Raw genomic sequence first — 24,498 nt, 5'->3', positions numbered from 1 at the left:
TTTCAATTTCAGTGCTTGTGATTGGTGTGTTCATATTTTCTATTTCTTCCTGTTTCAGTCTTGGAAGGTTATACCTTTCTAAGAATTTGTCCATTTCTTCCAGTTTTTCCATTTTATCGGCATAGAGTTGCTTGTAGCAGCCTCTTTGGATGCTTTGTATTTCTGCGTTGTTTGTTGTAACTTCTCCTTTTTCATTTCTAATTTTATTGATTTGAGTCCTCTCCCTCTTTTTCTTGATGACTCTGGCTACTGGTTTATCAATTTTGTTTATCTTCTCAAAGAACCAACTTTTACTTTTATTAATCTTTGCTGTTGTTTTCTTTGTTTCTATTTCATTTATTTCTTCTCTGATCTTTATGATTTCTTTCCTTCTGCTAGCTTTGGGTTTTGTTTGTTCTTCTTTCTCTTGTTCCTTCTGTTGTAAGGTTAGATTGTTTATTTGAGATTTTTCTTGTTTCTTGAGGTATGCTTGTATAGCTATAAACTTACCTCATAGAACTGCTTTTGCTGCATCCTATAGGTTTTGGATCGTCATGTTTTCATTGTCATTTGTCTCTAGGTATTTTTTGATTTCCTCTATGATTTCTCCAGTGATCTCTTGGTTATTTGGTAACGTAGTGTTTAGCCTCCATGTGTTTGTGTTTTTTCACATTTTTTCCCCTGTAATTGATTTCTAATCTCATAGCGTGGTCATAAAAGATGCTTGATATGATTTCAATTTTCTTAAATTTACTGAGTCTGGATGTGAGAAGAAAGTATAATCTTCTGTTTTTGGATGGAATGTCCTATAAATATCCATTAAATCTATCTGGTCTGTATTGTCATTTAAAGCTTCTGTTTCCTTATTTATTTTCATTTTGGATGATCTGTACATTGGTGTAAGTGAGGTGTTAAAGTCCCCCACTCTTATTGTGTTACTGTCGATTTCCTCTTTTATAGCTGTTAGCAGTTGCATTATGTATTTACGTGCTCCTATGGTGGGTGCATGTATATTTATAATTGTTATATCTTCTTCTTGGATTGATCCCCTGATCATTATGTAGTGTTCTTCCTTGTCTCTTGTAACATTCTTTATTTTTTTTAACAACTTTATTGGGGTATAATTGCTTTACAATGGTGTGTTAGTTTCTGCTTTATAACAAAGTGAATCAGTTATACATATACATATGTTCCCATATCTCTTCCCTCTTGCGTCTCCCTCCCTCCCACCCTCCCTATCCCACCCCTCCAGTCGGTCACAAAGCTCCGAGCCGATATCCCTGTGCCATGCGGCTGCTTCCCACTAGATATCTACCTTACGTTTGGTAGTGTATATATGTCCATGCCTCTCTCTCGCCCTGCCACAGCTCACCCTTCCCCCTCCCCATATCCACAAGTCCGTTCTCCAGTAGGTCTGTGTCTTTATTCCTGTCTTACCCCTAGGTTCTTCATGACATTTTTTTTCTTAAATTCCATATATATGTGTTAGCATACAGTATTTGTCTTTCTCTTTCTGACTTACTTCACGCTGTATGACAGACTCTACGTCTATCCACCTCATTACAAATAGCTCAATTTCGTTTCTTTTTATGGCTGAGTAATATTCCATTGTATATATGTGCCACATCTTCTTTATCCATTCATCCGATGATGGACACTTAGGTTGTCTCCATCTCTGGGCTATCGTAAATAGAGCTGCAATGAACATTTTGGTACATGACTCTTTTAAAATTTTCGTTTTCTCAGGGTATATGCCCCAGTAGTGGGATTGCTGGGTCATATGGTAATTCTATTTGTAGTTTTTTAAGGAACCTCCATACTGTTCTCCACAGTGGCTGAACCAATTTCACTTTCCCACCAGCAGTGTAAGAGTGTTCCCTTTTCCCCACCCACTCTCCAGCATTTATTGTTTCTAGATTTTTTGATGATGGCCATTCTGACTGGTATGAGATGATATCTCATTGTAGGTTTGATTTGCCTTTCTCTAATGATTAATGACGTTGAGCATTCTTTCATGTGTGTGTTGGCAGTCTGTATATCTTCTTTGGAGAAATGTCTGTTTAGGTCTTCTGCCCATTTTTGGATTGGGTTGTTTGTTTTTTTGTTATTGAGCTGCATGAGGTGCTTATAAATTTTGGAAATTAATCCTTTGTCAGTTACTTCATTTGCAAATATTTTCTCCCATTCTGAGGATTGTCTTTTGGTCTTGTTTATGGTTTCCTTTGCTGTGCAAAATCTTTGAAGTTTCATTAGGTCCCATTTTTTTATTTTTGTTTTTATTTCCATTTCTCTAGGAGGTGGGTCAAAAAGGATCTTGCTGTGATTTATGTCATAGAGTGTTCTGCCTATGTTTTCCTCTAAGAGTTTGATAGTTTCTGGCCTTACATTTAGGTCTTTAATCCATTTTGAGCTTATTTTTGTGTATGGTGTTAGGGAGTGATCTAATCTCATACTTTTACATGTACCTGTCCAGTTTTCCCAGCACTACTTATTGAAGAGGCTGGCCTTTCTCCACTGTACATTCCTGCCACCTTTATCAAAGATAAGGTGACCATATGTGCATGGGTTTATCTCTGGGCTTTCTATCCTGTTCCACTGATCTATCTTTCTGTTTTTGTGCCGGTACCATACTGTCTTGATTACTGTAGCTTAGTAGTATAGTCTGAAGTCAGGGATCCTGATTTCTCCAGCTCCGTTTTTCGTTCTGAAAATTGCTTTGGCTATTCGGGGTCTTTTTTGTTTCCATACAAATTGTGAAATTTTTTGTTCTAGTTCTGTGAAAAATGCCAGTAGTAGTTTGATAAGGGATTGCATTGAATATAAGGTTGCTTTGGGTAGTAGAGTCATTTTCACAATGTTGATTCTTCCAATCCAAGAACATGTTATATCTCTCCATCTATTTGTATCATCTTTGATTTCTTTCATCTTTGTCTTATAATTTTCTGCATACAGGTCTATTGTCTCCTTAGGTAGGTTTATTCCTAGATATTTTATTCTTTATGTTGCAATGGTAAATGGGAGTGTTTTCTTGATTTCACTTTCAGATTTTTCATCATTAGTGTATAGGACTGCCAGAGATTTCTGTGTATTAATTTTGTTTCCTGCTACTTTACCAAATTCATTCATTACCTCTAGTAGTTTTCTGGTAGCATCTTTAGGATTCTCTAAGTACAGTATCATGTCATCTGCCAGCAGTGACAGATTTACTTTTTCTTTTCCGGTTTGGATTCCTTGTATTTCCTTTTCTTCTCTGATTGCTGTGGCTCAAGCTTCCAAAACTATGTTGAATAAGCGTGGTGAGAGTATGCAACCTTGTCTTGTTCCTGATCTTAGTGGAAATGCTTTCAGTTTTTCACCATTGAGGATGATGTTGGCTGTGGGCTTGTCATATATGGCCTTTATTATGTTGAGGAAAGTTCCCTCTATGCCTACTGTCTGCAGGGTTTTTATCGTAAATGGGTGTTGAATTTTGTCAAAAGATTTCTCTGCATCTATTGAGCTGATCCTATGATTTTTCTCCTTCAATTTGTTAATATGGTTTATCACATTGATAGATTTGCATATATTGAAGAATCCTTGCATTCCTGGAATAAACCCCACTTGATCATGGTGTATGATCCTTTTAATGTGCTGTTGGATTCTGTTTGCTAGTATTTTGTTGAGAATTTTTGCATCTGTGCTCATCAGTGATATTGGCCTGTAGTTTTCTTTCTTTGTGACATCCTTGTCTGGTTTTGGTATCAAGGTGATGGTGGCCTCGTAGAAGGAATTTGGGAGTGTTCCTCCCTCTGCTATATGTTGGAAGAGTTTGAGAAGGATAGGTGTTAGCTCTTCTCTAAATGTTTGATAGAATCAGCCTGTGAAGCCATGTGGTCCTGGGCTTTTGTTTGTTGGAAGATTTTTAATCACAGTTTCAATTTCAGTGCTTGTGATTGGTCTGTTCATGTTTTCTATTTCTTCCTGATTCAGTCTTGGCAGGTTGTGCATTTCTAAGAATTTGTCCATTTCTTCCAGGTTGTCCATTTTATTGGCATAGAGTTGCTTGTAGTAATCTCTCATGATCTTTTTTATTTCTGCAGTGTCAGTTGTTACTTCTCCTTTTTCATTTCTAGTTCTATTGATTTGAGTCTTCTCCCTTTTTTTCTTGATGAGTCTGGCTAATGATATATCTATTTTGTTTATCTTCTCAAAGAACCAGCTTTTAGTTTTATTGATCTTTGCTATTGTTTCCTTCATTTCTTTTTCATTTATTTCTGATCTGATTTTTATGATTTCTTTCCTTCTGCTAACTTTGGGGTTTTTTTGTTCTTTCTGTAATTGCTTTAGGTGCAAGGTTAGGTTGTTTATTCGAGATGTTTCCTGCTTCTTAAGGTCGGCTTGTATTGCCATAAACTTCCCTGTTAGAACTGCTTTTGGTGCATCCCATAGGTTTTGTGTCGTTGTGTCTCCATTGTCATTTGTTTCTAGGTATTTTTTGATTTCCTCTTTGATTTCTTCAGTGATCACTTCATTATTAAGTAGTGTATTGTTTAGCCTCCATGTGTTTGTATTTTTTACAGATCTTTTCTTGTAATTGATATCTAGTCTCATAGCCTTGTGGTCGGAAGTGATACTTGATACAATTTCAGTTTTCTTAAATTTACCAAGGCTTGATTTGTGACCCAAGATATGATCTATCCTGGAGAATGTTCCATGTGCACTTGAGAACACTCTGTTTTTGGATGGAGTGTCCTATAAATATCAATTAAGTCCATCTTGTTTAATGTATAATTTCAAGCTTGTGTTTCCTTATTTATTTTTCATTTTGGATGATCTGTCCATTGGTGAAATTGGGGTGTTATAGTCCCCTACTATGAATGTGTTACTGTTGATTTCCCCTTTTATGACTGTTAGTATTTGCCTTATGTATTGAGGTGCTCCTGTGTTGGGTGCATAAATATTTACAATTGTTATATCTTCTTGGATCGATCCCTTGATCATTATGTAGTGTCCTTCTTTGTCTCTTCTAATAGTCTTTATTTTAAAGTCTGTTTCGTCTGATATGAGAATTGCTACTCCAGCTTTGTTTTGGTTTCCATTTGCATGGAATATCTTTTTCCATCCCCTTACTTTCAATCTGTATGTGTCTCTAGGTCTGAAGTGGGTCTCTTGTAGACAGCCTATATATGGGTCTTGTTTTTGTATCCATTCAGCCAGTGTTTGTCTTTTGGTGGGAGCATTTAGTCCATTTATATTTAAGGTAATTATCGATATGTATGTTCCTATTCCCATTTTCTAAATTGTTTTGGGTTCGTTATTATAGGTCTTTTCCTTCTCTTGTGTTTCTTGTCTAGAGAAGTTCCTTTAGCATTTGTTGTAAAGCTGGTTTGGTGGTGCTGAACTCTCTCAGCTTTCACTTGTCCATAAAGAGTTTAATTTCTCCATCAAATCTGAATGAGATCCTTGCTGGGTAGAGTAATCTTGGTTGCAGGTTTTTCTCCTTCATCACTTTCAGTATGTCCTGCCACTCCCTTCTTGCTTGCAGAGTTTCTACTCAGAGATCAGCTGTTAACCTTATGGGGATTCCCTTGTGTATTATTTGTTGTTTTTCCCTTGCTGCTTTTACTATGCTTTCTTTGTATTTAATTTTTGACAGTTTGATTAATATGTGTCTTGGCGTATTTCTCCTTGTATTTATCCTGTATGGGACTCTGTGTGCTTCCTGGACTTGATTAACTATTTCCTTTCCCATATTAGGGAAGTTTTCAACTATAATCTCTTCAAGTATTTTCTCAGTCCCTTTCTTTTTCTCTTCTTCTTCTGGAACCCCTATAATTCGAATGTTGTGTTTAATGTTGTCCCAGTGGTCTCTGAGACTGTCCTCAGTTCTTTTCATTCTTTTTTCTTTATTCTGCTCTGCAGTAGTTATTTCTACTATTTTATCTTCCAGGTCACTTATCCGTTCTTCTGCCTCAGTTATTCTGCTATTGATCCCATCTAGAGTCTTTTTCATTTCATTTATTGTGTTGTTCATCATTGTTTGTTTCATCTTTATTTCTTCTAGGTCCTTGTTAAATGTTTCTTGCATTTTGTCTATTCTATTTCTAAGATTTTGGTTCATCTTTACTATCATTATTCTGCATTCTTTTTCAGGTAGACTGCCTATTTCCTCTTCATTTGTTAGGTTTGGTGGGTTTTTATCTTGCTCCTTCATCTGCTGTGTGTTTTTCTGTCTTCTCATTTTGCTTATCTTACTGTGTTTGGGGTCTCCTTTTTGCAGGCTGCAGGTTCGTAGTTCCCGTTGTTTTTCATATCTGTCCCCAGTGGCTAAGGTTGGTTCAGTGGGTTGTGTAGGCTTCCTGGTGGAGGGTACTAGTGCCTGTGTTCTGGTGGATGAGGTTGGATCTTGTCTCTCTAGTGGGCAGGTCCACGTCTGGTGGTGTGTTTTGAGGTGTCTGTGGACTTATTATGATTTTAGGCAGCCTCTCTGCTAATGGGTGGGGTTGTGTTCCTGTTTTGCTAGTTGTTTGGCATAGGTTGTTCAGCACTATAGCTTTCTGGTCATTGAGTGAAGCTGGTTGCTGGTGTTGAGATGGAGATCTCTGGCAGATTTTCACCGTTTGATATTATGTGGAGCTGGGAGTCTCTTGTGGACCAGTGTCCTGAAGTTGGCTCTCCCACCTCAGAGGCACAGCACTGACTCCTGGCTGCAGCACCAAGAGCCTGTCATCTACACGGCTCCTCAGTTTGGGATGATTCGTTGTCTATTCATGTATTCTGCAGATGCAGGGTACATCAAGTTGATTGTGGAGGTTTAATCTCCTTCTTCTGAGTCTTTTGGGAGGTTTGAGGTCTTCTGCCAGCATTCAGTAGGTGTTCTGTAGGAGTTGCTCCATGTGTAGATGTATTTCTGGTGTATCTGTGGGGAGGAACTTGATCTCTGCATCTTACTCTTCCACCATCTTCCCCTCTTTCTCCCCAACATTCTTTATTTTAGAGTCTATTTTATCTGACATGAGTATTGCTACTCCAGCTTTGTTTTGATTTCCATTTGCATGGAATATCTTTTTCCATCCCCACACTTTCAGTCTGAATGTGTCCCTAGGTCTGAAGTGGGTCTCTTGTAGACAGCATATCTATGGGTCTTGCTTTTGGATCCATTCAGCAAGCCTGTGTCTTTTGGTTGGAACATTTAATCCATTCCCGTTTAAGGTAATTATCGATATGTATGTTCCTATGACCATTTTCTTAATTGTTTTGGGGTTGTTTTCGTAGGTCCTTTTCTTCTCTTGTGTTTTCCACTTAGAGAAGTTCCTTTAGCATTTGTTGTAGAACTGGTTTTGTGGTGCTAATTGTCTTTGCTTTTGCTTGTCTGTAAAGCTTTTGATTCCTCCATCGAATCTGAATGAGATCCCTGCCAGGTAGGGTTGTCTTGGTTGTAGGTTCTTCCCTTTCATCACTTTAAGTATATTATGCCACTCCCTTCTGGCTTGTAGAGTTTGTGCTGAGAAATAAGCTGTTAACCTTTTGGGAGTTCCCTTGTATGTTATTTGTCATTTTTCCCTTGCTGCTTATAATAATTTTTCTTTGTCTTTGATTTTTGCCAGTTTGATTACTATGTGTCTCAGCATGTTTCTCCTTGTGTTTATCCTGTATGGGACTTGCTGTGCCTCTTGAACTTGGGTGGCTTTTTCCTTTCCCATGTTAGGGAAGTTTTCGACTATAATCTCTTCAAATATTTTCTCTGGTCCTTTCTCTCTCTCTTCTTCTTCTGGTACCCCTATAATGCAAATGTTGTTGCATTTAATGTTGTCCCAGAGGTCTGTTAGGCTATCTTCATTTCTTTTCATTCTTTTTTCTTTATTCTGTTCCACAGCAGTGAATTCCACTGTTCCGTCTTCCAGGTCATTTATCCGTTTTCTGCCTCACTTATTTTATTGATTCCTTCTAGCATAGTTTTCATTTCAGTTATTGTGTTGTTCATCTCTGTGTTTTCTTTAATTCTTATAGGTCTTTGTTAAACATTTCTCTTTTTTTGTTGTTTTTTTGTTTTTTTTTGCGCTACACGGGCCTCTCACTGTTGTAGCCTCTCCCTTTGTGGGGCACAGGCTCCGGACGCACAGGCTCAGCGGACATGGCTCACGGGCCCAGCCACTCCATGGCACTTGTTATCCTCCCGGCCCGGGGCACGAACCCGTGCCCCCGCATCGGCAGGTAGACTCTCACCCACTGTGCCACCAGGGAACCCCTGTTAAACATTTCTTGTGTCTTCTTGATCTTTGCCTCCATTCTTTTCCCAAGGTCCTGGATCATCTTCCCTATCATTATTCTGAATTCTTTTTCTGGAAGGTTGCCTATCTCCATTTCATTTGCTTGTTTTTCTTGGGTTTTATCTTGTTCCTTCATCTGGTACATAGCCCTCTGCCTTTTCATCTTGTGTATCTTTCTGTGAATGTGGGTTTTTTCCCACAGGCTGCAGGATTGTAGTTCTTCTTGCTTCTGCTGTCTCCCTTCTCTGGGTTTTTTTTTTTATTATTCTTTTTTTTTAAGAATGATTAGTTATTATTATTTTAAACAAATTTTTGGCTGCACTGAGTGGCATGCAGAGCTTCCCCGACCAGGGATTGAACCGACACCCCTGCCGTGGAAGCATGGAGTCTTAACCAGTGGACCACCAGGGAAGTCCTGTTTTTGTTTATTTAGGTATATCCTGATTTCTCCTTTTTTGAAGGATAGTTCTGCTGGATGTAGAATTCTTGGTTGACAGTGATTTTCTTTAAGCACTTTGAATATGTCATCCTACTGCTTTTTATCCTCCATGGTTTCTGATGATCAGTAAACTGTCAATCTTTTATGTTATGAGTCACTTCTGTTTTGCTGACTTCAAGGTCCTCTCTTTGTCTTTGGTTTTGGTTATGATATGTAGTCTCTGAGTTTATCTGACATATAGTTTGTTGAACTTATTGGATATGTAGATTAATTTTTTATCAAATTTGGAAAAGTTTCAGGTATTATTTCTTAAAATAGTCTTTCCACCCCTTTTTCTCTCTTCTTTTGGGCCTCCCATATGCGTATGTTGGCAAATTTGATCCATCCCACAGGTCCCTTTGGCTCTGCTCATTTTCCTCATTCTTTTTTCTTTCTGTTCGTTAGACTGGATAATCTCAATTGACCCTTCTTGAAGGTCACTAAGTCTTCCTTCTGCCTACTCAAATCTGCTGTTGAAACCCTCTAGTGAAATTTTCATTTCCGTTACTTTTCAACTCGAAAATATCTATTTGATTCCTTTTTATGGTTTCTGTCTGTTTATTGGTATTCTTTATTTGGTGAAACATCATTCTCATACTCTCATTTAGTTCTTTAGACATGATCTCCTTTAGCTCTTTGAACATGTTTGAAATAGGTGGTATAAAGTCCTTGTCTAGTAGGTCCAACTTTGTTCAGGTAGTCAGAGAGAGTTTTTATCCATTACTTTTTTCCTGTGTGTGGCTACCCTTTCCTGTTTCTTTGCATATCTTCTAATGTTTTTTGAAAACTGAACATTTAAAATAATGTGGCGACTCTGGAAATCAGATACTCCCTACTTCACTCCCCAGGGTTTGTTTTGTTGCTGCTTGTTGTTATTTGTTTATTTACAGAATTTGTTCAGAAAAGTCACTAAAGTAGAAGTTTCTACTCAGTTAGCTTAGTGGTCAGCCAATGATTGGACAGAGATTTCCTTAAATGCCTGGAACCAGTAAATCTCCCAGTGCTTGACAAGGGGCTCTATGTGCATGTTGGGACATAGCTTTAGCACTCAGGCAGGCAATTTACAACTGTGCCTTAGCCTTCACTTCCTGCTTTGCAGCGCCTCAAAGTCAGCCAGAGGTGAGTGCCTGGTATTTCTCAAGTCTTTCCTGATCATGCACACAGCCCCTATGCATGCATATGGTCTTTTAGATTCCCAGAAATATGTGAGAGCTTTTCTAATCCCCAGTGGATATCTCATTCCTCAACTTTTCCTTTTCAGCTTTTGGGTTGGTCTTTTGTTTGCCACAACTGTTATCCATCACCTTAAGCATCTGTGACATTAAGCGCTTGCCTTTAAATATTTTTGATAAATGCTCCCCAGGGAGCACTAGGCTTTGGAAGAAAGCTCCAGCTCCTTTCTGTTCCCTACATCACTGGCAATGTGGCCTGTTAGTTTTCAAGGCTATCACTGAGCTGGGGAGAAGTGGATGGGTCTAGGGCAAGTTAAAATGCCACAAAGCTCACTGCTTTTACTGAGATTCAGCACTTTTTCTTAAATAAATGCTCTCCAGGTAGCTGTAAACCTTTGGTTAATTTCCAGAGTTCTGAAAAATTTTATTATGACAGTTTTTGCCAGTTTTTTCGTTGTTTTAATTCAGAAGTGACGTTTTAGAAGTCCTTAACTTTGCCTTTTTTGTGGATTTCATCCATCATTGCATACTAAATATTAGTTCAGTATGCATCTCTATGAAAATGACTTTTTCTTTCATAACCATAGTTCCATCATTTGACACCTAAGTAAAGTAACATTTACTTCCTAATATCATTTAATACCAAATCCTTATTCAAATTTCCTCCAGTTGTACCAAAAATAGCTTTTATAATTTGCTTATTTAAACCAGGATCTATTCAAGGACTACACATTTCATTTGGTTATTATAATCTCTTAATCTCATTCACTATTTAAAATTTTTTATTATGAGAATTTTCAAACATCCATAAATGTAGGAGAGTACACAAACACCCATATTCTCAATACTTAGATCCTACAGTTGTAATATTTTTCTGTATTTGCTTCATTATCTGAATCTGTCTGTCTATAGTTTCTACTGAGCTACTTCAAAGTACTTTACAAAGCTACTACAAAGTAACTGAGCTACTTCAAAGTACTTTACAAAGCTACTACAAAGTAATACTTCAGTATCTCCTAAGAATAAGAATGTCCTCCTACATAACCACACTAACTTTGTTATACTTAACAGTTAATAATTCCCTAAGATCTTCTAATAAACCATTCTATGATCAGATTTTCTCAACTGTCCCTACAAAATGTCTTACATAGTTTTTTCCCCCCCTAAATCCAGATCTAACCAAGGAGGTTAATTTTTTTCAGATTAAAACAACTTGCTTATGTATTATACAGGTCAGGAATTTAGAAAGGACACAATGGGGACAACTTGTCTCTACTCCATGATGTCTGGGGCCTCAGCTGGGATAATTTGAAGGCTGGATGGCCAAGAGTTTGAATCATCTGAAGTCTCATTAACTCACATGTCTGGGGCCTGGGCTGGGTGGACTCAAAGACTAGAAGTACCAAGCAGAGTGCCAACATGTGACCTCTCCATGTGACTAACTTCCTCACTGCCTGATGGCCTCAAGGCAATCAGACTTCTTATGTGGTTGCTCAGGGCTCTAAGTGTGAGTGTTGCAGGAAGCAGTGCAGAAACTAAAGTTGCCTTTTCTGACCTAGCCTCAGAAGTCATGCAGTGTCACTTCTGTCACATTCTATAGGCTACAAATGAGCCTGCTTAGGTTCAACGGGAGGGAACATAGACCCCACCTATTAATAGGAAAAATGTCAAAGAATTTGGGACCATGTTTTAAAGCCACCACACACACAAAACTGTGGAGAACGATATAAAATATACCCAAGAATCCATGACTGAAAATTGTGCGTTAACATTTTTGCTAGATTTGCTTCAGATCATTTTTTAAACAAGTAAAATATCAATATCACCTTTAAAGAAAGGACTTCAACCTCCTGAATTGCCTGTTCTAAAATCTGCATACTGCTTATACAGAAAGTTTCCTTTATAGCAATAACAATAGCTAACCAACCAAGGAATCTTTAAATCTAGATCAGATACCACCACCACCTCGTTTTTTCCTGTGACATTGACTTTTTTCATTAATTAAAAAGAGTAAAATCCCATATATTCACCAATGAGAATCAACAGTTGTAAAGATTTTGCCATATTTGATTCATCTATAACTTTCTTCTTTTTTAAAAACCTGTCTAAAGCAAATCCCAGATAGTGTCATTCCCTCCCCACCCCACCATGTACTTCAGTATGCATCTCTAAAGTATACATTTTCTCACATAACCACTGTCCTGTCATCATACATAAAAAAATTAATAATAATTTGATAATTCCTTGATGTTATCTAATACTAAGTCCATAATCAAATTTCCTTAATTGTCTAACAGAAAAAGGCATTTTCATAGTGGATTTGTTTAAATCAGGATCTGAACAGGGTCCATATGGCATTTGGCTATCACATTTTTTGAATATCTCTTAATCTAGAGAAATCCTTTTTTGTTTGATGCTGTTGATTTATTATAAAAACTAGTATAATTGTCCTTTAGCACATCCCACCTTCTAGATTTGTTTGTTTGCTTCTTTGTGACATTGTGTTTTTAAAGAAACCAGGCCAGTTATCTTATAGGATGACTGTTTGCCCTCAGTGTCATTTAACTTTTTTTTTTAATCTCTGTTTCCTAAAAACTGGAAGTAATATGAACTGCTTACTTGATGTTAGGTCTTGGCAAAACTGCTTCCCAGGTAATGCTGTAGATTTCCTATTGAATTGCATTAGGAGGTGCATGAAGTTGGCCATCTTTCTGTTAGTGACAATAAGGGGTGATCTCCTGATCTCATCATTGTAAGGTTAGTGTTTTTTTCTCAAGACTAGCAAGTCATCTGTGAGATAATACTTTGGTACTGTGTGAATATCCAATTCCATAGAATCAGTTATTTCATTAGGGCTTACAAACGTGTGATTTTCTAATTTTGTCATTCCTTTTACATTTATTAGCTGGCATTCGTCTGTAAAGAACAGCTTTCCCTCATCATCTGGGGCTGTTTGGTTATCCTGAAATACACTTCCTATGTAAAATGTGGGATGAGTAACTTTTTTGATTCAAGATTGTTAAGGCATTATATAAAAAGGTTATACAAGAAGGTGATCTTCTTTAGGAACTCATAACCTGGTTATTAGATAGATTAACACACATCAGCATTAGGGAATGAGACAGGATAGTATGTGCTATGTATTAAGTGACTTGTACATAAGTTCAGGGGAGGGGAGGGTTCAGTGTGAGCCAAAGAGGTCCTAGACGTTTTGCACAGAAGATTGATTTCAGCTTACTTTTGAATAATGGACAGGTTTTAAAGAGGTGGAAAAAAGGGAAGAGGGTACTCCAGGCAGTGTAGATGATGAGGATGAAGGCACAGGGAGAGAGGATGAGCTGTACATGTTCTGGAGGTGTAATAAGGAAGCCATTCTGTCTGGAGAAGCTGAGGATATGGGAATGGAAATAAGGTTGGGGAGGTAGGTAGGGAGCAGAACATGGACAACTTTACATGCCAATTCAGGGAAATTAACTTTTATCCTTTAATCAGTGTGTGCTTTGTGTACCTTGGGCATTTGTAAATTAGCTTTTTACCTGATGGGAAGCAAAATCTGGCTTTGTAAAAAGCTAGAAGCAGGAAAACCAATGAGACCACCTTTGGGGGGCTCAGAGGTAGGGAATATGATTGTCATTCAGATAAATGTCTTCATTCTGTTCCCTCTGCAGCCCGTGTGACCCCAACTCTACCAAAGCAGGACCGTCCTGTGCGTGAGGGGACTCGGGTAGCTTCCATTGAGACAGGCTTGGCTGCAGCAGCTGCAAAGTTGGCCCAGCAGGTAAGTGCTGACACTCAGGCAATGGCCCTGCCACTGATTCCAGTTTGATTTGGAGCCTCAAAACTCAGACCTCCAGGCTGACAGGATCTCACCATTGTCTCATTGGGAAGTGGGTAACTTGTGATCTTTATCCATGGCAGTATCCCAACTCCCTCCTATATCCTACATATACCAACTCAGTGACAAGCTGCTTCCACAGAGCACACCGTTGAAATGATTTAGGATGAAAGAAAATAGGGGGCCAGAGAAAAGCCCTTGAAAATATCACTTGCCTTTCTGGGTGTGTGAAAACCTCTCAGATGGGAAGGACCAAGTCTGTCCTTGGGTGAGAGCTCTTGTCTTCAGATGAAGCTCCAAGGAGGTGACTCAGTTGAGTACACTCAGTTTCTCAGTCTCTCATCAGTATCAGAATTTGGTTTTTTCGGGGAGAGGCTTTTCTTGTCCTCTGTACCAAATACTTTGCCTGATCTTCACCCCATGCTTCCCAAGAAAACTTCACCCACTAATTTTTGTCCTAGAATCAAGTTAACTTCCTAGCATGTTATAGTTTTCAAAGTTCTTAAATGTGCTTGGCAACCCTGAGAGCAGTTGGAAGTGAATCTTGTGGTTCTCTCCTTATCAGTATCCCCTTAGATCCTCATGCCACATCCTATAGCTTAGAGCATTTATCGAGCATCTGCTTTATGTTAGGTGCTTCCATGTGTCTCATGTAATCTGCTCAATAACCCTTTTCAATAGGTAATATTTTCATCATTTTACAGGTGAAGAAAATGAGGCTCTCTTTAAGTGACTAGTCCAGGATAAAACAGCCAGTAAATGGAGGAGACAAGATTCAAACTCATATCCTCTAACTTCAGATTTCATGTTACTTGCTATTAAAATAAAGTGAAATAGTTAAATGTTTATATAATTCAGTAATTACATCCTATTTAAATAAAATTTAATAGAATGATGTTTTTCATATGATGTTCTGTGGAGTTCCAGAGTTTAGAAATGTTTTGGAGGCTATTGATGGAAGCCAGCAGAGACCAACCAGTACAGGCGGCCATTCTTTGTCCAGAACTTTTCTCTATTATGTATATCCTAGTGCCATGTAAGATGTAATTTGTAAAAAAAGGAAGTTTGACTGCTTTAAATGAACAAATTAATTAAAGGTTTGAAAACTACTCTTAGTGCCTTCTGTGGAGCTCATTTCTGTGGAGTTGATCAGAGATGACCTCAAAGAAGAGATTTGAAATGGGGAAGGGTTTTGCAGGCTAAGCTTTTGGAGGGGAAAGGGAGGCATTCCAGGAGAAGGGGATTCCTTGGTAAGCACACAAGGCCCTCTTGATTTGCCCTCTGGTTACCTCTCCTCCCTGACCTTGTGTCAACCCTTCATGCATGCCCTTTACACCACCCATACTATTGCATTACGGTACTCATTGTTCATTCAATGTATCAGACTGTCTCATGCCTCTGTGCCTTTGCACAGACTGTTCCCTCTGCCCATTGGGAATCATGCCCTCTCAGATGCCTTTACCTAACACCCCTTCACACCATCCACCACCAGTTTATTTCAGTGGCCTTCTGTGCTTCCATAGCATTTTCATGGTACTTACAATCATAAGTGTACTTTTCTTTGTTCCTTATTAAACTGTAAGGGCCTCAAGGGTGAAGACATATCTAATTTGACTTGGTATCCCTACTATGTTAAGCACGTGTTTAGTCATTGTTGGTTGAGTGAATGAATGAATGAATAAAAGAATGAACAGATCTTTTTGGATTGGAGGCTTATTGTTGGGGAATGGAGTAAGATAAATAGAGGTTAAAAAATGAATTCTGGAGCCAGCCTGCCTGAGTTCAAATCTTCTCCCTCCCACTTGAGCAAGTTACTTAATTTCTCTGTGCCTCAGTTTTCTCATAGACTCTGTCTGAGGATTAGATGAGGTAATATATGTAAAAGCTCTGAGAACAGCACTTGCCACACGGTAAGTACTGTAGACACATTAGCTTTTCATCATCATCACTACAGGTTGGCTAGGTATAAGTGGCCAGACGATGGATGACCATAAATGTCAGGCCAGGGAGTCTGAACTTGGGTGGGGACTTGCTGATGCCCTTTTGAGATAAGGTGAAAGTGGCCCTGTCATAAGATAGTCTAGTCTTCTGTGGGGGGGATCTGGATGATGTATATGAAAGGGAGATTGGCAACAAAGGTAGAAAATTTTAAACTATGTGATCTAGGTATGAAGAGATAATTTCTGGATTCAGATGAGAGAAATGGGGGCAGAAATGCAGTCCTTGGTATGGATGGAGTAACAAGCATTTTGGCTGATAAAAGAGACTCTGAAGACAGATGGCTTGGGTCTGAATCGCAGCTTGGCCACTTACTGTTCCTATAACCTTAGGAAAGTGACTTAACCTCTGTGCCAGTTTCTTCTCATAAAAATGGAATTATAATTCTTTTTTTCTCATGCTTCATAGGAGTATTAAATGAGTTAAATTATAGAACAGTGCCTGGCATATATTACTAATATTATTATTCTCGTCCCACAAAAATTCCTAAGGTAGCCACAGCCTGTCAGATCTTCCGAAGGCAGGAGTAGGCCTGTGTTGCCAAGAGAAGGCAAAGAAATGTAATCACTGAATTGGTCTCTGTGGCTGTGTAGCATTTCAGAAGGTGAAGTCATTCACATGCTCTCAGCACCACCTTTCCAGGTTCTCAGGGGTCCAGGTGCCCACTATAAAGGTACCCACTACACAGTGGATAGTATATTCATAGAGCAATGGATGGATGAAATCCAAGATATTGTGAGAAGTGACACAACTCCTTATTCATCCCTCCCATCCAAAACTGAGATTTTAAGATCCAGTGACCTGGAAGACTGTCCTCTATTAAAAGAAAAGACCAGCAAGAAGAAGAGAAACCATTGTAAGAGATGAAGATAGAATAATAGTTTCTCATTTGTTGAGTACCTACTATGTGCTATGTGTTTTATGTCATTATTTAATCTTTCCAGCAGCCCTGAAAACCAGCTATTGTTTTGCCCATTTTACAGATGAGGCAATTGAATTTCAGAAAGGTTAGTAACTTGACCAAGGTCATCCAACTTAGGGAGCACAAGCCTAGATTTGAACCCAAGTTTATCTCATTCCAAAGCTGCTACTCTTTCACTCGCAGATGTCCCATTTTGAGAATTGTGCAGGGTGGGTGTTCACATAGACCTAGTTGAATCCTGAACCCAACAACTGTTCAGCTGTGAGGCTTTGGGCTCATGTTACTTAATATCCCTGTACCTCAGTTTTCTCATCTGTAAACTGAGGGATTTTCCTTCTCAGGGCTGTTCTAAGGAGTAAATGAGGTCAAACATATAAAGTGCCTCAGCTGCTGGTGTAAGTTTAGCTATTATTATTAGTCATGTCCATGGTTCACCTCATAAGTGGCAATTCTAGGACCAAAACCCAAGTCTCTGAACTCATTTACCCTTCTGTTGCCACTGTACTGGTTAGTAGCAGTGTTGACTTAAGAATGGTTGGTACCAAAGGACCTGAGGTATTGGAAGGCCTGTGTGTTGTGTGTACATATAGCCAGGCTAAGCTTAGAGTAGGGGCAGGTTGTAGAACCACACTGACCACCGTCTAGATTCCTTTCTGGGAAATTTTCTTCTCTTTTCTTCACTCCTAAATTCTCCCCTCCCATTTGGCTTGTGTTTCAGGAGCTACAGAAGGCCCAAAAGAAGAAATATATCAAGAAGAAGCCTTTGTTGAAGGAGGTAGAACAGCCTCGCCCTCAAGAGCCTAATCTCAGCGTGGCAGTACCAGCCCCAACTCTGGCCACTACACCCCAACTTCTCACCTCCTCCTCACCCCTGCCTCCCCCTGAGCCTAAACAAGAGGCCCTCTCAGGAAGTCTTGCTGACCATGAGTATACTGCTCGTCCCAACGCCTTTGGCATGGCCCAGGCAAACCGCAGCACCACACCCATGGCCCCTGGTGTCTTCTTGACCCAGCGGCGCCCTTCAGTTGGCTCCCAGAGCAATCAAACAGGACCAGGTATGACTGCCATATGGTTGTAGAACTGAGAAGGATCTTAGAGTCACTGGCTTCAAACCCTTAAGCATTCTGGTAAATGAGAACACCTGGGAGGGACAGTGATGGGCAACCTAAGATACTTGGACTTGACCTCATAGGCCATGAAGAGACATTGACTGGTGTTAAGCAGAGACAAACCCAGATGTGGGTTTGGGAAGATCCTTCCGGTAGGCCAGAGTGGAGGGTGGGTTGAAGGTGGGAAGTCTAGGAAGGAGGCACGTACACAAGTCCAGGCTGCAGTGAAGAGAGGCTAGGGCTCTGGCAGAGGGAATGAAGGAGGGGATAAATTGATCAAATATGGAGGAGGTCACATGGGACACGTGATTGATATGGTGATGTGGTGATGAGGTGATTTGATGTGGGGAAAGAGAAAGCGGGGAGGGCTCAAGCCCTCCTTTTCCTCACTTTGGCTCTGAAAGCCCAGTCCCTAGAGTACGCAGCTCAAGGGTGATGAGATTGGTGCGGCATTGGGATGATGAGGATGGGGTTTCTAATGAAACAAGGCCCTGGGAGTGGCAACTTCAGGGACACTGAGCTATAATCACTAACCAGGCACTTGTTCAATCCTGGTGGGCAGGATAAGAAGATGGAGAGGCACAATCACCTTGCAGAAGTTAGGAAGGAAAATGATTGGGACCAAAGAAATCAGTGGGGAAAAGTAACCAGACAGAGTAACCAGGGAGTCTGTAGCCACTGCAGGAGGTCATAGGAGGAAGAGCCAAAGCATGTGGTGTTGGATTGGAGTAGTTAAGGAGGGCCTCTTGGCCCAAGATGGTCCTGGAGCCAGGCATAAGGATGGGGAGACTCTGTGGGCAGAGGAACAGAGGAGGGGGGTGGCGCAAGGACAGTTGGTGCTGGAGCTGCTGCTGGCACCCTTGCCATACCCTTTGCTTACCTCTCCCTTCCCCCACAGGAAAGCGTCCCAAAAAGGGCCTGGCTACAGCAAAGCAGAGACTCGGCCGTATCCTGAAAATCCACAGAAATGGCAAACTGCTTCTGTGATCCCCTTTGTGTCCTACCCCTCACCCCTTCACCCCCATTGCCTTCTCCGTTGTCAATTCTCGGGGCACTCCTGGATCCTGCCTGCCCCGGACAAGGTGCTGAGGCGCATTGTCCTGCTTTCTTGGAACTGACCAAAGGCACGGACTCTCCCATGGGCCCCTTCACCTACTCCCTCAACTCCCTTCCCTACTTCCACTGGAGCATCCTGCCTGCCTTTTGCATATCTCTGAGTAGCCAGTAAATGGGAGAGGTTTCCAGCTGACTAGAGCCCTCTTTTCTGCTGCCCCAATCCATTTCCCTTTCACCAGCTTTGTCTGCCCTTTACTGTCATCCCCACTTAAAGCTGGAAAGCAGGACAAGGAGAGGCATGAGGAGAGCCTGGGCCCCTCGGTATTTCCCTGGTCATGAAGTGGGAGGCCCAGTGCTCAATACTTTCTGTGGCTCCATCCCTGTCTCCAGAAGCCTGCCCACCTCTGCCCATTCTCCTGCCTCCTCTTAGCCCAATGGATGTGTCCCACTCAAGACTCGTTCCTGGGAGAAGGCTCTGGCCTCTGCCCCCTCTTGCCAAATGCTTCATGGAAATAAAGAGGAGGGCCCAGAGTCTTCTTACTGCCCCACCGTGGGCCATTTCCAGAGTGGCCTAGAAAGGCCATAGGCTGACTTCATTCATCCTCGGGAGGAAGAGAGATTCCTGTCACTTCTCAAGGTGGGGAGAGGACCAACACCCAAGACTTTGACCGAGACTTTGTAGCCCATTGGAGGAAACTACTTTTGGGTGGCTACAGACGAAGCCACCTCTCCCAGGGTGAGCTCCAGGGATTTGCCTAGAGTTTGAGGTCCTGCAGAACATTATCCACATAGCTTTGGCTGGGCCCCAGGATGCAAAAACCATCTCCCAAACGCCTTGAAAGCATCTGCCACTGAAGCAGATAGCCCTTGCTGTACGGCCTGATCCCTTCACCCGTACCACAGAGCACAGCCTGGACCTTCTGGAGAGGATGTGGCAGGACAGCTCACCCCAGGTTCTCCATCAGGAGCCTCCCTGCTTCTCTCCCCACCTTGAGGTCTTGGTCTGAAGAAGACTTCAGAACTCACATCTTCACTCCTGGACCTTTACACTCCCAGATGTCAGGTGGACGCTCAAGCAGAGTGCTGATGTGGGGGGAGCCCGAGCCTAGGAGCGGAGATGCCCACCTGTAAAGGAGCAGATCATCTGAACCTCCCACCCCCTCTTCCCTTTGTGAATGTTTCTATTGTCCAGACAGTGCCCACCCCCTCCCTCACCCTCCCCCAGCTCCCTCCACCTCCACCTGTCTTGCCTCCCTGGTGACCTGGACTGGATGGAGAATGTCTCCCTCTCTCCATTTCGGCACGCCCAAGTGGAGTGCTTCATTGTCTTCTACCCCCCACTTTAACTTCACCTCAGTTTTCTCAGTGCTTCTGGGGAACTTAACAGCTACTGTGCAGGCCACAGGGAATATGTGAGGCTTCCCTGGTTGTCTTCGTGTCTCTAGTTTGTCTTTCTTTTCTCCACAGCCCATCTACTCTCCTTCCTTGGAATCAGGGGTCCCTTAGCCCCATTTCCTTTTCCTATCTTGGGGGCCCCAGGGGCCAAGCAGTCCTCCATCTATTCACACCAAAGGCAAAAAAGCCTGGCTACCTCCCCCTTAGCACGTGAGGTTCCCACTCCCCTTCCCTCTGTTTCTGCCCAGCTTTGCTTTTCTTGGGGATTTCAAAGCAACAGAGGGTAGTGAGGGGAGGGAAGGAGGGCAGCCTGTGTCCCTGTGTAGGCAACTGCCTGACTAGGCCCTGACTGCTGTAACCAAGACCAGGACCCCAGCCCTTCTGCCCATTAACACCCCCCTCCCCTTGATCTTTCAAAGGCAGCTAATTGCTAGCATATCCCCCCTGGTTCCAGGCCTCTTTCCCTTCTGTTTCTTTGTTAAAAGTTTTGTGGAGCTGAAACCCAACCTCCATTTGACTGGGTTTCTGTTTAATTTAGTTGGGCTCTCAGAGCTGGCTGTTTGTTGTTTTGTGTTTTAAATGAAAAGCAAGTTTACCCTCAGATTTACGCTTTTCCAAAGAGGCTAGTGTGCTTTTTTTTTTTTTTAATGTTTCAGGTTCTAAGTGAAGTGAGTTGGGGAGGGGTTGGGAGTGGTTGTAACCAAGGTTTAGAACATGATGAGAGAGTTACCTCTGGTCTCCAATCCCCAGCACAGAGCTGGGGCTTGGATAGGGGGCAGGGAGAGAGGATTTCTATTCACCTTTAATATATTTTTACAAAAAAGCAATTTAAAAACAAGCCCACCGCTTCTGTACATGTCTAAATATATTTTTAGAAGTGGGTAGGATTGTGAATTTCTGATGCAGGGCCTTTTTATAAACAGGTTAGAATAGCATCATACAGACTTCTCTGTTGGTTTTTTTTCCCCTGTTTTTTTCTTATGTTGTGTTACTAATGTAATTTATATATTTTTTTTAGATCCTCCCTTTCCTATAGAGATAAAAGTGATTTATCTTGGCAATTGCTTTGCTCAGCATTCTTTTTTTTTTTTGGTGGTGGTGGGAGTGGTGGGGTGTTGGGGTCCAGGAGTACTGCCTTCTCTTTACATTCTGTCTCTCTCATCAACTCACCTCTTCCCTAGTGCACAGCCTTATGCCTGAGGTGGGGAGGGGACAGGATCGCTGCCCTCACAAGAGACACAGTTCACACACCAAAAACAGTCAAAAGTATAGTGAGCATAAATGAAAGGGGTGCAACAATTCAAAGGGGCCTGACAACTTTGTTGGGAAGGCTTTCCATGGCTTCCATGGGCAGATTTTACTGGCTATACCTGTATCCTCTTTCTGTGAATGTGAAGTTGTGGGGTTTTATTTTTTCTTCCCCTTCTCTCTCTCTCTCTCTGACATGTTTCTCCAAGCTGAACTTGATTACTGTGTTTAGGGCCAGTGCAAGGGATATAATTATTAGAGCTAGCATATCATGCTCATTTCCTTGTGCCAGATACTGCTCTTAGTGTTCTATGTATATTGATTCATTTCATCATCACCAGTATCCTCATGCTACTGATGAGGAAACAGGCAAAGGAAACTTCCGGCATCACACATCGTACGTTGTGGAGCCAACCTGGTTCCACAGTCTGTGTTCTTATTACTCTGTTCTAGCACCTCTCACTGATAACCACTACCATTTAAGTGCCTCTTCTGTGCCAGGCGTTGGGCTAGGGATTTTACCTAGGATATGTCATTTAATTCTCACTGACAACCCCAGGAGATAGTTTCTAGCCCTATTTTACAGTGAAGGAGACTGAAGCTTGCCACTGGCCTTCCACAACAGGATCTCCCTGATGCCAAAATTCATGTTCTTTCCTCTCATCATGTTAGAAAAATTTCAGCAGCTCAATGACCCAACAGAAGTTTATTGAGCACTTGTGTGCAAGACGTAGCATTGAGAGTTGTGTCCTGAGGAGAGCCCTTGGGGTGATGTCAGAAGCCTCAGTTCCAAATTTACCACCACCTGGACTCTGTGACCGACAGCAGGCTGCTTACTGTCTGAGGGTCACTGTAAAAGAAGTTTGAACCCAATCAGGATTTCTTCATCCTGGAGATTTTGCTTCTGTAGGCTCTGGGGTGAGGCTGGCTGGGTTTGGTACCTACCGGCTAAATGACCTCCTCCAGCTCTCCCAATGTGAATCTTGGTATTGGGCAGGATTTGGATAGAGAAGGTTCTTGTCTGGAGCATGGGGGAACTGTGTCTCCTGGTAGAGAGGCAACAGGGAAGAGAAGAGGGATTTTAGAGCCTTTGCAGGAATGGTGGGCTGGGTTCTCTCTGTCACCAACTCCCACCCCACCCTTTCCAGTAAGGGGCCAAAGCATTGTCACCAGCCTCAGGTTAGAGGAGAAGCTAGAGTCTTGGTCACCTTACTCCTCACTTAGGCAGGAGGTACCAGCAGATGAGAGGCTTCTGTCTAACAAATGGAAGGAGAACAAGAACACCCAACTTCAGTCTTCTCTCTTTTCAGTATGGAGTGGGAAAGTGCACAGGACTTGTCACTAAGAGCCTGCCTTCTCAATGATTAACCAAGTAATTTGGGGGAGATTGCTTGTCTTGATATCAGATGGAATGATCTCACCTATGGAGCCCTCTAATGCATGGTCACTCCTAAACTTTCTGGATGCTGTTAATTCCCATACTGAATCCTCTAACCCTGACCTGTCCTGAGTACAAATCACACACACTTCTGCTTGCCTGTATTGTGTTCCCTGCCTCAAGTACACAGGCTCCTCCCTTTCCATCAGGACCCCGTTCACACCCAGTTGACTGAAATGGCACTTGTCTCCAGTAAGCTGAGTGGAGGAGAAGAGCACCGTATGGTACAATGTGATGATAGAGATAAGCACAGGATGCTGGTCAGGGAATCTGTCCCAGGGAAGCTGGGAGTTCAGACAAGGCTTCCTGTCAGGGGTGGTGTTTGAGCTGAAGGATGAAAATTAATTAGCCAGTCAGGCAGAGAACAGTCGGAAGAGTATTCCAAACCAAGGCAATAGCATGAATAAAAACAGAAGTGGAGGCAAAAAAAAAATCCATGTGTATATAGAGGGCAGGCAATTTAGTATAACTGCAGCTGTAACTTTCATCTGGGGGAACATATGCAGAGTCTCCAAGAAGGAATGTATAGTTTGAGAAGGCATATGATCCAAATTGATTAGTTTTTAGGCACAATATTTATTTTAAAACCTCAGATAATGGAGGATATGTAATTTGATGTTTGTTAAAAGACATAGCTGTATCCCATGAATGACAGAGAATCATTAAAGGGGTTTAAGCAGAAAATGGCATGATCCAACTTGCTTTTTAAAAAGATCCCCTTGCCAGTCATAGGAGTGGATTAGGAGGGAGAGAGATGAAGATAGGCAGATGAGTGAGGAAGTTACTGAAAGAGGGATGGGGAGGGCACCATCTTATCTTCTAATGCCCCATCAAATGCCACTTCCCTAAGGAAGTCTTCACCCAACTCTGCAGTCGATTCTGACCTTTTCTTGACTTCTACATCTCATAAAGAGTGGATATTCCAGGCCATTTTCAGGAGGCATAACCATGGAGTCAGCCACTTATACAACCCAAGTGATAGAAGTTGCACCCCTCTATCCTCATTTTCAGCTTTTTAACTCTCAAGAAAGCTCTCCTTTCCTATAGGACCACAACATAATGCCAGCACTCACCAATGAATGTGATAAGAGAGATACAATACCCATTTTATATTTTCCTTGTCAGGAGTCCAGCAAGCCTCCATCACATTCCATTCCATTCTATCATACAGAGCCTTTCAGGGTTATCTCCCCAAAGTCCTCTCTTCATCATCTCTTCCTGCATAAAAACATCCATGGCTTCCCACTGCTTATTACACCTTCTGGGTTTCAAGGCTTTTCAAACCTGGCCCAACCTGGAGACAATGGGCTGTGGTGGAAGGAGGATGTACCTGGGAGCTGAGAAAACCAATGACTCGATTCCAACTCTGCCACCTATGGGATTTTGAGTTGGCTACTTCATGTTTCCTTGACTCAGTTTAATCATCTATAATATGAAGATATAATTCCTACCTCATAGTATTGTTGGGAGGAATTATATCAGTGTCATTAAAGAACTTAATTCTATGATGAGCACTCAGGTCACTGGTAAATCTAGTTTAATTTTTCCCTGTTAAAATTTGCCCAACAAGACCTATAATCTTATAAAGATTACAGAGAAAGTAAGCCTTTAAAGGAATC

The 24,498-nt window shown here is 41.4% G+C and overlaps 1 protein-coding gene across 4 annotated transcripts in view; it reads left to right on the top strand.

The window, feature by feature from the left end:
* The window catches only part of PHF8 (PHD finger protein 8), a 106,975-nt gene extending 85,721 nt beyond the window's left edge, over positions 1-21,254 (top strand). For 3 of the 4 annotated variants that reach the window (XM_032619835.1, XM_032619837.1, XM_032619836.1), the window contains 3 exons: positions 13,547-13,656; positions 17,352-17,688; positions 18,641-21,254. In XM_032619835.1, the coding sequence (XP_032475726.1) occupies positions 13,547-13,656; positions 17,352-17,688; positions 18,641-18,729 (536 nt within the window). In that variant the 3' untranslated portion in view covers positions 18,730-21,254. Of the gene's footprint in view, positions 1-13,546; positions 13,657-14,417; positions 14,819-17,351; positions 17,689-18,640 lie in introns of those variants that run through there. The other variant, XM_032619838.1, reaches the window with a different exon arrangement.
* Positions 21,255-24,498: the final 3,244 nt, after the last annotated feature.

The sequence above is a fragment of the Phocoena sinus genome, chromosome X (genome assembly GCF_008692025.1).
Source record: "Phocoena sinus isolate mPhoSin1 chromosome X, mPhoSin1.pri, whole genome shotgun sequence".
Lineage (NCBI taxonomy): Eukaryota > Metazoa > Chordata > Mammalia > Artiodactyla > Phocoenidae > Phocoena > Phocoena sinus.
The sequence above is the reverse complement of the archived record's forward strand: the minus strand, read 5'-3'. Positions and strand labels throughout refer to the sequence as shown.